General features: G+C 43.0%; 1 protein-coding gene across 4 annotated transcripts in view; it reads left to right on the top strand.

Annotated features, from left to right (window-relative positions):
* The window catches only part of AKAP10 (A-kinase anchoring protein 10), an 81,028-nt gene extending 65,884 nt beyond the window's left edge, over positions 1 to 15,144 (top strand). For all 4 annotated transcript variants that reach the window (XM_077970530.1, XM_077970532.1, XM_077970531.1 and 1 more), the window contains exons 13-15: positions 9,886 to 9,938; positions 10,590 to 10,685; positions 13,665 to 15,144. In XM_077970530.1, the coding sequence (XP_077826656.1) occupies positions 9,886 to 9,938; positions 10,590 to 10,685; positions 13,665 to 13,670 (155 nt within the window). In that variant the 3' untranslated portion in view covers positions 13,671 to 15,144. The remainder of the gene's footprint in view (positions 1 to 9,885; positions 9,939 to 10,589; positions 10,686 to 13,664) is intronic.
* Positions 15,145 to 15,500: the final 356 nt, after the last annotated feature.

The following is a 15,500-nucleotide window of genomic DNA, read 5'->3' as shown; positions in this document are numbered from 1 at the left end:
GCTGTGGCTCACGCCTGTAATCCCAGCACTTTGAGAAGCCAAGGCAGGTGGATCACGAGGTCAAGAGATCGTGACCATCCTGACCAACACGGTGAAACCCCATCTGTACTGAAAACACAGAAATTAGCCAGACTTGGTGGCATGTGCCTGTGCAACCGCCTCCGGGTTTAAGCAATTCTGTTTTAGGCTCCCGAGTAGCTGGGATTATAGGCGCCATGGCTAATTTTTGCATTTTTAGTAGAGACAGGGTTTCACTACGTTGACCAGGCTGGTCTGGTCTCAAACTCCTGACCTCAGGTGATCCACCTGCCTGGACCTCCCAAAGTGCTGGGATTATAGGCGTGATCCCCCATGTCTGGCCATTTATCTTATTTTCTTTTTTTTTTTTCCTGAGATGGAGTCTTGCTCTGTTGACCAGCGTTGGAGTGCAGTGGCATGATCTCAGCTCACTGTAACCTCTGCCTCCTGGGTTCAAGCAATTGTCCTGCCTCGGCCTTCCAAGTAGCTTGGATTACAGGCGCGCGCCACCACACCTGGCTAATTTTTGTATTTTTAGTGGAGACAGGGATTCATTATGTTGGCCAGGCTGGTCTCGAACTCCTAACCTCGTTATCTGTGCCCACCTCAGCCTCCCAAAGTGCTGAGGTTACAGGTGTGAGCCACTGCGCCCAGCCATCTTATTTTCTTTCTTCTTTTTTTTTTTTTTTTTTTTTTGGCATGGGGGACAGAGTCTAGCTCTGTTGCCAGGCTGGAGTGTAGAGGCATGGTCTTGGCTCAGTGCAACCTCCACCTCCTGGGTTCAAGTGATTCTCCTGTAATCTCAGCCTCCCAAGTAGCTGGGATTACAGGCATGCACCACCAGGCCCAGCTAATTTTTGTATTTTTAGCAGAGATGGGGTTTCATCATGTTGACCAGGATGATCTCCATCTCCTGACCTCATGATCCACCCACCTTGGCCTCCCAAAGTGCTGGGATTATAGGTGTGAGTCACCACACCTGGCCCATTTTATTTTCTTAATGCAATTATTATTTAGGTAATTAATTGCATCTCTTCATTTTGATGAATGATCTACTTTTTGGTCAGATATAAATTTGACAGAGTAAGCAAAAAATGCAACAATTATTGAAGTAATTTAAACCAAAAAAGGGCCTATTACCTAGTTGACTTTATCCAAATAATTACTTTTATTTCCTGTTTTGTCAGAGAAGTCTTAGGTACACTGTTGGGAAGAATCTTAAGACTGAAGGAAAATCTACACAGTTCATTCAGTAAATAATGTTTTGCTTTTCCTGAGTTAAGGAAAGGGAAAAAAATTGTGTATATGTTTTAAGTAAATGATTTTGAGTGCCTCTTTGTGTACTTGTATTCACACAGCAGGTTAGAAGATTCAGATCTTGCTTTCAAAAATTTGACAGTCTAGTAGTTATGTGCCTTTCTTTTTCTTCTTTTTTTTTTTTTTGTTTTTTGGAGACAGAGTCTTGCTCTGTTGCCCAGGCTGGAGTGCAATGGCGCGATCACGACTCACTGCAACCTCTGCTCCCCAGGTTCTAGCAATTATTCTGCGTCAGCCTCCCATGTAGCTGGGATTATAGGCACCTGCCACCACGCCTGGCTAATTTTTTGTATTTTTAGTAGAGATGGGGTTTTGCCATGTTGACCCTGCTGGCCTCAGACTCCTGGCCTCAAGTGATCTGCCCGCCTTGGCCTCCCAAAGTGCTGGGCTTACAGGCATGAGCTTGTATTGGATAAAAGAAGAATATTGGGGGCTGCATGATGGTTCATACCTGTAATCCCAGCACTTTGTGAGACTAAGACGGGAGAAGTGTTGGAGCCCAGGAAGGTGAGGTTGCAGTGAATTGTGATCGTGCCATCACACTTCCACCTAAGTAATGGAGCAAGACCCTGTCTCTAAAAAACAAAACAAAATTTTTTTAAGGAATACTAGGAAGAGGTCAGCGGCAGTTTCAGAACAGAGGAAGTGCCAGATGACGTTTGTGAGGCATTGGCCAGGAAGAACTCTACAGTGTCTTTAGGCAGCTTCTGTCTATAAGGATAATGGAGTCTCCTCCCCGGTATTAATAGAAAATCTCTGAGCTGTTTTTTTTTCCCCCCTGAGACGGAGTCTTGCTCTGTCGCCCAGGCTGGAGTGCTATGGCGCAATCTTGGCTCACTGCAAGCTCCGCCTCCTGTTTTCACGCCATGCTCCTGCCTCAGCCTCCCGAATAGCTGGCACTACAGGCATCGGCCACCACGCCCAGCTAATTTTTTTGTTACTTTTAGTAGAGACGGGGTTTCACCATGTCAGCCAAGATGGTCTCAATCTCCTGACCTCGTGATCTGCCCACCTCGGCCTCCCAAAGTGCTGGAATTACAGGTGTGAGCCACCGTGCCCGGCCGGTTTTTTTTTTTTTTTTTTTTTTTAATCTGGTTTCATACCTCTGATAGCTCATGAAGAAGTGTTCCTGCTTCATACATATATGTGTTAGGTATAGCATAGGTGTTTGGTGTTCTGTTTGTTTCTGTTTGTTTTATATGAATTAAGGTGTATTATGAGCAGTTGAAGATAAACAGGAAATTTTTTCCCAAACCACTATATCTGCTCGTTCTATTCATTCAGTCTCTTTATGTTATTCCTTCATTCATTCATTCTATAGAACAATGGAGTGCCTACTATATGCATCTACTGTTCTGGGTCCTGGGGAAGAAAGCAAAGTTCCTGCTTTCATGGAACTTACATTATATTGGTAGAGACAGTAACAGATAAACAAATGCAGCCTGTGTACATGTGTTACATGAAAAGCAGGGTAGGGGGCTGGGAGAGAGTAGTAGGGAGTGCTGTTTTCAAGGTGGTTGTCGGGAAAGGCCTCACTGAGGAGGTGGCATTTTTAGTAGACCAGAGCGCATTGGGGGCATAAGCCCAGGCAGCAAGTGGAGGAAGAGTGTTCATGATGGAAGGAACAAGGATAGAGGCCCGAAGCTAGAGAGCGCAGCATGATCAAGGAACAGCAAGCCCCGTGTGGCTGGAATGGAGTGAGCAAAGGAAGGAGCAGTAGAAGGTGAATCAGTTGGGAGGTCACCAGAGACCATGGCAAGGACTGGAAAGTGTCAGGGACACATTGGAATTTGGAGCAGGGAGATGATGGGATTTATGTTTTTAAGGGATTGCTATATCAGCTATTTGGAAAATTAAGTGTAGGGCTTCAAGAATAGAAGCAGAGAAACAACATTCTTGCCGTAATCATAGTCTAAGTAAGGGATGATGGTGGTGTGGATTAGGCTGGTAGTGGAAGACCAGTCCAGTTCGGGTTGTATTTGAAGGTAGAGGCAAAAACATTGTATTTCTACCAGCAAGCCCATCTATGAAGTTATTTGTATTATAATTTGATTGAGATACACCCACATAAACTAATGAATAGGAATGTCTGCAGTTGGGTTAAACACCCCCATATATCCTTCTTTTAATTCTTTTAATTGTCCAGACGTCTCTTTAAGTCAAAGTATTTTTTGGTGGTGTAGGAGCCTAGGGATTGAATTATTCACTCAGAAGGCATTTGAGTGATTACTGTGTGCCAGGCACTATGCTGAATGCCAAGGATGTAAATAAGAGGGCATAGTCTCAGTCTGTTTTACTCCAGCTTGGTTCCTTTTTAATGACCCTGACTTGTTAAGCGCATGCATATCAGTTAACCTACAGAATGTTTAATCTTCTGAAATTTCCTGGTTGTTATTTAGCTTATTTCTCTCTCCTTGACATTTCTTGTAAACTGGAAGTTACACCTATAGTCTTGATGATTCGTGTTACACATTTTAGATTAGAACACGTGGGTGTGTTGTATATGGTGTTTTTGAAAGGCTTTCTGTATATTGGTCTGTACATTAAAATATTGCCTGAATGGATACACGTAAAATTTAACAGTGATTATATTAGAGATGAGAAGAGGTGCCTTTTACTTTTCAATATACCCTTTTCCTCTGCTTTTTGAATTTTCTTGCCTTATGCATACTTTATTGCTTAATCATCCACCTCATCTCTTCCCCTGTGGCTTCCTGTTGCACTTGGAATGAAATCTAGACTCTTTGCTGTGACCTGTGAATGTCCCTTGCTGGCCTCTATCACCTTACTTTGAACCACTCCTTTCATGGACTGAGCTCTCATTGGACTATCTTTTATTCTTTTGCTGAAGTTTCTTCCCTTTGAGGGCCTCTGCAGTTGCTGTTTCATGACTGTGGCAAGCCCTGCCATGGCTTTCATGCAAGGATTGTTTCTCCTTCTTATCTCAATATTATCTCTTCAGAGAGGGACCTTTCCAACTCACATGATCTAAAATCCGTTGTATGTACCACTCACTACCACTTCTTTCTTTTCTTTTTCTTTTCCTTTTTTCTTTCTTTCTTTTTTTTTTTCTGAGACAGGGTCTTGCCCAGGCTGGAGTCACGACTCACTGCAGCCCCAACTTCTTGGGCTCAGATGATCCTTTCACCTCAGCCTCTCGAGTAGCTGGAACTGCAGGCACACACCACCACGCTTGGCTTATTATTTTACTTTTTGTAGAGACAGGGATTTGCCAAGGCTGGTCTCAAACTCCTACCTCAAGCAATGCACATCTCTCGGCCTCCCAAAGTGCTGGGATTACAGGAGTGAGCCACCACGCCCGGCCTATTTTCTTATTCACTGTCTGAAATTATCTTGTTCATTTATTTATATACTTGTTTATCAGCTGGACATGGTGCCTCACACCTATAATCCCAATACTTTGGGAGGCTAGTTTGGAGAATTGGTTGAGCCCAGGACTTCAAGACCAGCCTGGGCAACAAAGTGAGACCCTGTCTATAAAAAATTGTTTAAAAATTAGCTGGGCGTGGTGGCACATGCCTGTAGTCGCAGCTACTTGGGAGGCTGAGGTGGGAGAATCACTTGGGCCCAGGAGGTCGAGGCGACAGTGAGCCTTAATCGTGCCACTGCACTCTAGCCTAGTGACAAAGTGAGACCCTGTGTCTAAAAAGTAAATAAAAGTAGTTTCTCTTTCATGACTAGAATATTACCTCTATAAGAGCAGTGAGTTTGTCTGTATTATTTGGCACTATATTTCCTGATTCCGAAATTATGCCTAGCACATGGTAAGTACTCCTTAAATATTTATTGATTGAATTAATTAATACTTAAGAATTTCATTTGGGATTTTCTGAGTGATAAGATTATGGATTATATTTATGTAAGAAAAAAATCATTTTTTAAACTTGGTTGCCCTTTGCCACACTGACATAGACACTATGTTTTCTTAGCCGGATTACTTGTGAGGATACTCACAGAGGCCATTCTCTTCTCAGTTCCCAAATAATTGATATTTCTTAGCATTTTCAAGCTCATGCAATTCTTAGATGATGTATCTGTGTATATCATCTCCTCATTCTACAAATATAGAAATTGAAGGCTGGGCACAGTGGCTCACGCCTGTAATCTCAGCAGTTTGCGAGACCAAGGCGAGAGGATCACTGAGGTCAGGAGTTCAAGACCAGCGTGGCCAACATGGTGAAGCCTCGCCTCTATTAAAAATACAAAAATTGGCCGGGCGCGGTGGCTCAAGCCTGTAATCCCAGCACTTTGGGAGGCCGAGACGGGCGGATCACGAGGTCAGGAGATCGAGACCATCCTGGCGAACACGGTGAAACCCCGTCTCTACTAAAAAAAATACAAAAAACTAGCCGGGCGAGGTGGCGGGTGCCTGTAGTCCCAGCTACTCGGGAGGCTGAGGCAGGAGAATGGCGTAAACCCGGGAGGTGGAGCTTGCAGTGAGCTGAGATCCGGCCACTGCACTCCAGCCTGGGCGACAGAGCGAGACTCCGTCTCAAAAAAAAAAAAAAAAAAAATACAAAAATTAGGGCCGGGTGCGGTGGCTCACGCCTGTAATCCCAGCACTTTGGGAGGCCAAGGTGGGCAGATCACGAGGTCAGGAGTTCGAGACCATCCTGGCTAACCCCGTCTCTACTAAAAATACAAAAAATTAGCCAGGCATGGTGGCAGGTGCCTGTAGTCCCAACTACTCGGGAGGCTGAGGCAGGAGAATCCCTTGAACCTGGGAGGCAGAGGTTGCAGTGAGCTGAGATTGCATCACTGAACTCCAGCCTGGGTGACGGAGCGAGATTCTGTCTCCAAAAAAAAAAAAAAAAAAAGCCAGACGTGGTGGCGGGTACCTGTAATCCCAGCTACTAGGGAGGGTGAGTGAGGGAGGAGAATGGCTTGAACCCAGGAGGTAGAGTTTGCAGTGAGCTGATAATGCACCACTACATTCCAGCCTGGGCAACAGAGTGAGACTCCGTCTTAAAAAAAAAAAAAGAAAGAAATTGAGGAATGGGGAGATTGTGATTTGTGATTTGTTAGGAGTCACACAGCAGGTTAGTAGCAACTACAGGGCTTTGGTTCAGAATACCACCTTGACAACAGTTTGTTTACAGTTTGACCCCCCTTCCTCTGCCTCTCTCTCCTTCCTTATTGGGGGCAGCTGGAAAGAATTTTCCTCATTTACTAGCCTATAGTTTTAATCTGAGTTTTGAAACCTTGATAATAGAGCACAGAGGAAAAGACTGAGTTTTCTTTTTTTGAGACAGTCTCGCTCCATGGCCCAGGCTGGAGTGCAGTAACACCACGTCAGCTCGTTGCAACCTCTGCCTCCCAGGTTCAAGCAATTCTGCCTCTGCCTCTCGAGTAGCTGAGCTTACAGGCACGTGCCACCACGCCCAGCTAATTTTCTGTGTTTTTGTTTCATTTTGTTTTTTTCTGAGATGGAGTCTTGCTCTGTCATCCATGCTGGAGTGCAGTGGCACGATCTTGGCTCACTCCAAGCTCTGTCTCCTGGATTCAAGCAATTCTTCTGCCTCAGCCTCCCTAGTAGCTGGGACTACAGGTGTGTGCTACCATCCCCAGTTCATTTTTGTATGTTTAGTAGAGACGGAGTTTCACTATGTTGACCAGGCTGATCTCGAACTCCTGATCTCAGGTTATCTGCCCGCCTCGGCCTCCCAAAGTGCTGGGATTATAGGCATGCGCCACCACACCTGACCATTTTTGTATTTTTAGTAGAGAGGGGGTTCCACCATGTTGGTTAGACTGATCTCAAACTCCTGACCTCAAGTGATTTGTCCACCCCAGCCTCCCAAAGTGCTGGGATTACAGGCGTGAGCCACCGTGCCAGCCAAGATTGAGTTTTGAAAAGAGACTTCTGAGATTATGAGAAGGGCAAGCAAGGTAACTTAAGTTACATTAACATCATCTAGGAGACAGTGTAACAAGAAGGAATTGTAAAAGGATGTTATGAGCCTGTGCCCATGTAGTGGCAATCCCTTGTGCTTGGATACAGTGGCAGGAGACAAAACTGTACTTAAATTGATAAATCCCTTACATGTCATTTTAAGGATCTTAGACTCGCATCATGTAGACATCAGAGATTTCTAAACAAAGTACTAACCAGATGTTTTCCTTGTCAGTAGAATGAGAATGAATTGGAGTTGGGAGAAACTGGCATCAGGGACACCAGTCAGCCAGTGGAATTAGCTAGTAATGTAGATAGGAGAAGAAAAAGATTCAAAGTTAGGTAGTGGTAGCAAGAATTAGAGGGAAGGTCAGATTTATGATATGTCCAAGGTTGAATTCTAAGGTGAAATTTGGTAACCAGATTTCATGTTTAAATTGGGAAGGTAGATTGAGATTTTTTTTAACATGGGTTCTCTAGATGAAAATGTGTGACGTTAACTGAGACACACAACACAGAAGAAGAGTAGGTGGGAGATAGATTAGTTCAGTTTGAAATAGGTTCAGTTTGAGATGCCTTTGGACAATTTGGAACTACAGATTTGACACTCAAGGGGTTTCTAAGTTATCTGCAGATCAAAGGAAGTTAAATCCACACAAGGGAATGAGATGCCCAAAGAGAATGTGTTGAAGATGAAAGGAAAGCTGGCAGTTGGATCCTGGAGAAGCTCCATGTTAAAGGAGGACGGAATGCACAGAGGAAGAGTCTAAGATGTGGGTTTGGAGGAAAAAGTATCAGTCAATAAGAGGGAGACTGTCAATAGAGTGATTCTGCAGGGTGGCCTGAAAAGAGAACAGTGCATGGGATGATTCAACAGCCAGTTGAGCCTTCAGGCAGAGCATTTAACACTGTGGCTCTGTAGACTCTGGTTGGCAGTAAAATTTGAATAAACCAATATTTAAACCCTTAGGTAATAATAAAAATTGAGGGAAAAGGATCCAGGTTTTGTATTTTTTATGAATTCAGTTATTGAATGAATCAGGACCTCGCCTCAAGAAATAATCTACCAACAATTAACTTGGTTTAAAGCAAAGTTAGCAAGTAAGAGTGTTCAAATTATTAAATAACAAAGTAAGCTGTGTATTTCATTTGTAGAAATAGAGGCTGGCCTACTTCAGATGATTCTCAGCATGTGATTACAGATGTGGGCTTACACATCCTAGGAAGTTAAGGTGTACTCTAGCTTGGATGGAGTATGGCTCTTTGAAACTCTTCTTTCACCCAGCTAGTTTATATAGACCAGTGAACTAGAATGTAGTGGCATACTCTGTCCTAGAAACCATTTTATATAGGATCTGGTCTGGAAGGTTTGAAAACATAACAAATGTGTTGATGTCTCCCAATGTATTGCTAGATTCTTACCCAAGAGCAATATCCTGGTTAGGGTTTTGTTTTGTTTTTTAATGTTTGCTGCAAACTAACACTAGATATTAGTTTCTTTCATCAAGTGAGGAGAGTAGAAGAAAAGTCCAGAACTCTGAAACACCTTTTCAAAAGTTTGTCAAGCCATGATGTTTGCAAGTTAAATACTCTGTTATGGAAGCAATATAATCAGTTTTTATTAATGCAACATTCCTTAGTGTTTTGGATGGTATCACATAAGAATATCCATGTCTGGAAGCAACAGCTTTTAAAAGAGCATTTTGTTGTTGGTGGTGGTGATGTTGGGTTTTTGTTTTTGAAATGGAGTCTCACTCTGTCGCCCAGGGTGGAGTACAATGGTGTAATCTGGGCTCACTGCAACCTCCGCCTCCCGGGTTCCAGCGATTCTCCTGCCTCAGCCTCCCAAGTAGCTGGGATTATAGGTGCCTGCTACCTGGCTAAATTTTTTTTTATTATTTACATTTTTAGTAGTGACATGGTTTCATCATGTTGGCCAGGCTGGTCTCAAACTCCTGACCTCAGGTGATCCACCCACCTTGGCCTCCCCAAAAGTGCTAGGATTATAGGAGTGAACCACCGTGCCCAGCTTTTTTTGCAGCCTCCACTCCTGGGTTCAAGCAATTCTCCTGCCTCAGCCTCCTGAGTAGCTGGGATTATAGGTGCCTGCCACCATGCCCGGCTGATTTTTGTTATTTTAGTAGAGACAGGGGTTTCACCATGTTGGCCAGGCTGGTCTCGAATGCCTAACCTCAGGTGAACCACCCACCTCAGCCTCCCAAAGTGCTATGATTACAGGTGTGAACCACCACGGCCAGCCAAATAAGAGCTTTTTTTTTTTTTTTTTTTTTTTTGAGATGAAGTCTCGCTCTTGTCCCCTAGGCTGCAGTGCAATGGTGCGATCTTGGCTCACCGCAACCTCCGCCTCCCAGGTTCAAGCAATCCTTCTGCCTCAGCCTCCCGAGTAGCTGGGATTACAGGCGCACACCACCATGCCTGGCTAATTTTTGTATTTTTAGTAGAGACAGAGTTTCACCATGTTGGCCAGGCTGGTCTCGAACCCCTGACCTCAGGTGATCCGCCCGCCTCGGCCTCCCAAAGTGCTAGGATTTACAGGCGTGAGCCACTGTGCCCAGTGCATTTTTAATGTAAGATTATGCATGAAATGTACATTCAATTTTGTTTTTGTTTACTAGGATCCATGTTCTCACAAGCTATGAAGAAATGGGTGCAAGGAAATACTGATGAGGTAAATTCTACTTTTAGGATAAAGAGATTTCTGTTTATAAGTGCCATCCTTGTGTAAGTAAGGTTTTAAATTTTCTTTTTCTTTAGTTCCCATGTTTAAGCAGCATGGCACATTTATGCTCTCTTATCCACAATGTACCAAGAAAGGGTGGTCCCTTCTTAACATATAACAATTGCCTGATAGTAGCAGTGAAAGTATCTTCAGTCCAGAGGCTAGGACCACTGAAGGATATACATGCTTTCAAGTTTCCATCAGCCAGCAGGCATCAGTAATCAATGTATAGATCAAAAGCTCAAATGTTTCCCTCCCCGCCATCAGTTTTACTTGAAGTAGTGGAGGCTTGCTTTTTTAATAGTTAAGAACATTGAGAGATGGGAGGTGAAAAAAGGAAAGTGTTTTATTTTGACCATCTAACCTGAAAGTAGTTCCAGTGCTAGGTATCCAGTAGTTGACACTGGAAGACAGGGAATGACATGTTAATATTCATAGCCAGAGGGTGGCCCAGGTTTTTTCGTATGTGGGAATGAAATTCTTATCCAAATAAGTAGAAATGATGTGCATAATTATGCCATTTGTTAAGAGCACGGAGTATGTGCATCTCGATCCATCTAATGAATAACTGTTATCACCAGTTTAAATTATTTTTTTTAGGCCCAGGAAGAGCTAGCTTGGAAGATTGCTAAAATGATAGTCAGTGATGTTATGCAGCAGGCACAGTATGATCAGCCATTAGAGAAATCTACAAAGGTAAGGATGACTTTGTTTTGTGTAGACTAAAAAGTATTATTTTCCAGGTATAAAAATAAAAAAGGACATAAGGGGTTTCTTTGCCTTTGGAGGATTAACTGCTATGGGGATTACCTTCTTATCATAAGCAACTAGAAAACAGACAAACTAAATGAAACAACTGTTTCCATATATTGGACAATGGGCAATACAGGGAAACCATTGAAACCAAACAGAGCCCAGTCTTGCTGAACGAAAGAGTTAAAAGTCAAAGTTCAGGCCAGGTGCAGTGGCTCACGCCTGTAATCCCAGCACTTTGGGAAGCCAAGGTGGGTGAATCACTTGAGATCAGGAGTTCAGGACCAGCCTGGCCAACATGGTGAAACCCCGTCTCCACTAAAAATACATAAATTAGCTGGGTGTGGTGGCAGGCGCCAGTAATCCCAACTATTTGGGAGGCTGAGGCAGGAGAATCGCTTGAGCCAGGGAGGTGGAGGTTGCAGTAAGCTGAGATCACGCCACTGCACTCCGGCCTGGGCAACAAGAGCGAAACTCCATCTCAAACAAACAAACAAACAAAAAATCAAAGTTCAGAGAGACCAATTTGAGTAGAAGTTGTAGGATAAGGTACCAGAAAAGAGGAAGCTGCCCAGAAAGAAAGCTGTAGAGATATTTAGAGAGGTTTCCTTGGATCCTTGGCCTAGGTTATCTGTATATGTGTGGGGTGAAAATGCATCTGTCCAGGTAAAGAACCCCCTAGAAATTAGTAGGCTGAACATAGGGCTAAGAAAAGTTCGTGGCCAGAAGCATCTGGCCAGAGTAGAGAGACTTTGTGATACACAAGGCATTGGGTGGGGTCTTCACAAAGGTTATGCCTTACTACTGAAGATAAATTAGGTCTAGAGTACAACCACCTGAACCAAGTTTGAAAGCAAATTTTTAAAGGATCAAATTACTCTAACAACTGCATGCCAAAACAAAGGGCTAACCCTCTTTACAGTAACACAACAAAATTCAGCACCTCACAGTGTAAAGTTAGAATGTCTAATGTCCAGGCTGGGCGCAGTGGCTCATGCCTGTAATCCCAGCACTTTGGAAGGCTGAGGCAGGTGATGACCTGAGGTTAGGAGTTCAAGATCAGCCTGGCTAACATGGTGCAACCCTGTCTCTATGAAAAATAGAAAAAATTAGCCAGGCGTGGTGGCGGGCGCCTGTGATCCCAGCTACTCGGGAGGCTGAGGCAAGAGAATTGCCTGAACCCAGGAGGTGGAGGTTGCAGTGAGCCGAGATCACACCACTGCACTCCAGCCTAGGCAAAAAGAGCAAAACTCAGACAATGAGACGAGACGAGACAAGGAGATGAGATGAAAATTCTGACATCAATCACAAATTACCAAGTATGACATGAAGTTAATCTATAACCAGGAGAAAACTCAATCTATAGAAACAGACCCAGATATGAGAAAGATGGTGAATTTAAATATTAAAAATATGCTCAAGTGACCAGGCGCGGTGGCTCATGCCTGTAATCTCAGCATTTTGGGAGGCCGACATGGGTAGATCACGTGAGGTCAGGAGTTCAAGACCAGCTTGGCCAATATGGTGAAACCCCTTCTCTACTAAAAATACAAAAAAAAATAGCTGGGCATGGCGGCAGGCGCCTGTAGTCCCAGCTACATGGGAGGCTGAGGCACAAGAATCACTTGAACCCGGGAGGCGAAGGTTGCAGTAAGCCGAGATTGCGCCACTTGTACTTCAGCCTAGACAACAGAGTAAGACTCCATCTCAAAAAAAAAAAAAAAAAAAGTTCAAGAATATCAAGGAAAACAAGAGTATAATGAGAAAAATGCAAAATAGTTTTAAAAGAACCAAATTGAATTTCTTGAAATAAAAAATTCCAGAAATGGGGGCCAGGCACGGTGGCTCACGTCTATAATCCCAGCGCTTTGGGGGAGCCGAGGCAGGCAGATCACCTGCGATTGGGAGTTCGAGACAGCCTGACCAACATGGAGAAACCTCGTCTCTACTAAAAATACAAAATTAGCTGGGTGTGGGGGCGCATGCCTGTAATCCCAGCTACTTGGGAGGCTGAGGCAGGAGAATCGCTTGAACCCCAGAGGCAGAGGTTGCGGTGAGCTGAGATCGCACCAGTGCACTCCAGCCTGGGCCACAAGAGTGAAACTCCATCTCAAAAAAAAAAAAAAACAGTAGACTCAAAGAACTAGCTGAGTTTTTCTTTACTTTAGGTAGTAGCTGTGACCTTTTGCAGGTGACTACTTTAGTTCCTCATGTCCTCATTAGTAGATCAGAGAAATTCAACACCAAAACCCCAAAAGAAAAACCCCTTCTAATCCTCATTCCATGATTTTATGAATGCATGAAGTCCTAGGGCTGTGAAGGAATACCCAGTCTCTTTATCCTGTGTTGATCCTCTCTCTTCAACCTCCAACTCGACATTTGCCTATAGGATGTACTTGGACATTCAGCATAAACTACCTCACACCATTACTGAATTGCTTCATGTGCACATGTCCCATGCCACAATACCGGGGACCCAGTGATATTTGTCCCCAGTGCTGTGAGTACAGGAGGGAGTCAGTGAATGTGTGCATGTGTGTCTTTACCATCCCTCTTGAATATGCTGTAGGGTTAATTCCTAGAAGTAGACTTACTCTGTTGAAAATTGGCAGTATTTTTCATTCTAATATCTGTTGCCAACATGGGAAAGCAAGTCTGGATGCCAGTCCTTGTTAAATGACCCTTGGGTAAGTTACCTAACCTCTTTAAGCTTCTGTTCACTCATATGTTAAAACAAGGAAAATTACAATATCTTACCTCACAAAATTGTAGTTAGCTTCTGGCTGTCATAAACTCTGGTATATAGTAAACACTAAGTGTTGGTGTCCATCCTTAATTTGTAATAAGGATGTTACAAATAAAAATCTCTAACACTTGTTAGAGAAATGCACCTTACCATTTTCTTTTCTTTTCTTTTTTCAGTTATGACTCAAAACTTGAGATAAAGGAAATCTGCTTGTGAAAAATAAGAGAACTTTTTTCCCTTGGTTGAATTCTTCAACACAGCCAATGAAAACAGCACTGTATTTCTGATCTGTCACTGTTGTTTCCAGGAGAGAATGGGAGACAATCCTAGACTTCCACCATAATGCAGTTACCTGTAGGCATAATTGATGCACATGACGTTGACACAGTGAGAGTCTTAAAGATACAAAATGGTATTGTTTACATTCCTAGAAAATTATTAGTTTTCCAACGGCAATAACCCATTTATGAGAGTCTTTTAGCCTACTGGAATAGACAGGGACCACATCCTCTGGGAAGCAGATAAGCATAGAACCGATACTTGATGCACACTCGTAGCAGTAACTCATCCCTAACAGCATCATAAAGCAGGTGCCAGAGGTGCTTTGCTTTGTCCTTCCAAAGCAGGTGAGTCAGCCCCACCGAGAGCCAGGCAGCTCTGAGTGGCAGCGTGGTGCTAGCAGCTTCAGTGGAACAGGGTGAGAGTAAATTATGCAGTCTTCCTTGACAGCAGCATTAATTTGGAAGGAAGCTGACAAGTCATGGGTCAAGTTTCAGTGACTTCTTCCTTCCTTTGATGGCAGTATACAGTTTTCACATTTAATTCCTCCTCCTGAGATGCAGTATACTTAAAACCATTCTCTCTCCTGCTAACAGAAGGGTGTGAATCTGGTTTACTTTGAGCATTAGGATTTGCCCCTTTGGAATTCTGCACTCCAGTACTTAACTTTCCCTTCAGAATACATGTGGAAAGAAAGAAATCATAGCGATGACTCCAATTTTGCCCCTGTGGCACCTTGAACAAAACAGTTATTCCCAAATTACACTTTTTTTTTTTTTTTAACATAAGATGAGCAGGATGATTGGGGAGAGAGAAACATTCGACTTTGTTTGACTGCCTCCCCCATTCTTTGCTGTGAGCTGGGAAGTGTGCAGTTGGTGGTCTTTCTTCTCCTTTCTTTAGGACAGTAAGAGACTCACTCACTGCACTTCTGCTCAGTTGGCTTCTGCATCGGGACCGCACAGCCATCAGCAGGGCTGCCCAGTTGGTGAGCACACTCCATTGACCACGTGGCGCCAGTGCTTCCTCAATGCACATGATTGTTTGAGAAGAAAGAAAGTTCTCTTAGATGTTACTGCTTTTGCTCAGACTTTGCAAAAAAAAAAAAATATATATATATGTATAAATATATAATTATTAATCACTTTTGTCCTTGAGAAAGTCTTGAATGAACAGAGAATTTATTCCATTGCAATATTTGATTGTATAGAGGCACACTGTTTCATCGACAGAAGAAGCAAAAAGGCTTTGTGTAAGTTTTTGGTACTATGTACCACCTCTGTTATTCTTTTAAAGCTGAAGTATTCATGTACTTAAACCATATTATATTTAATTGTGTTTGATTTTAAAATATATATATGAGAATTCTATTTAAAATTGTGTCAACTTTCTGCTTTCAGGGTATTTATGGCTCTTCTGTTGAAATATATTGATCTTTCTAAATATTTCCATTTGCTTTCTAAAAACTCAGAACATGAGCCACTACTGGACTTTGCCTTGTTTTTGGAGTGTATGGCATAAACCCAAGGTTTTTATTCGGCATCTATGCTATGATTAATTCATTTTGTTCTTTTAACAAAATATTTCCATCCATTTCACATTGCTTCAATCTTTAACAGAAAAGCAATATAAAGGTCATAGAATAAAATGTGGTTTTGGGCGACTCTTGCTGCCTCTGCATGTTTTGGAATAACAATTTCTACAAGACTCTAGGCTGTTTAAACTAGTGCTTT

This window comes from Macaca mulatta, chromosome 16 (assembly GCF_049350105.2).
Source record: "Macaca mulatta isolate MMU2019108-1 chromosome 16, T2T-MMU8v2.0, whole genome shotgun sequence".
Lineage (NCBI taxonomy): Eukaryota > Metazoa > Chordata > Mammalia > Primates > Cercopithecidae > Macaca > Macaca mulatta.
This window is presented reverse-complemented; position numbering and strand designations above follow the sequence as displayed.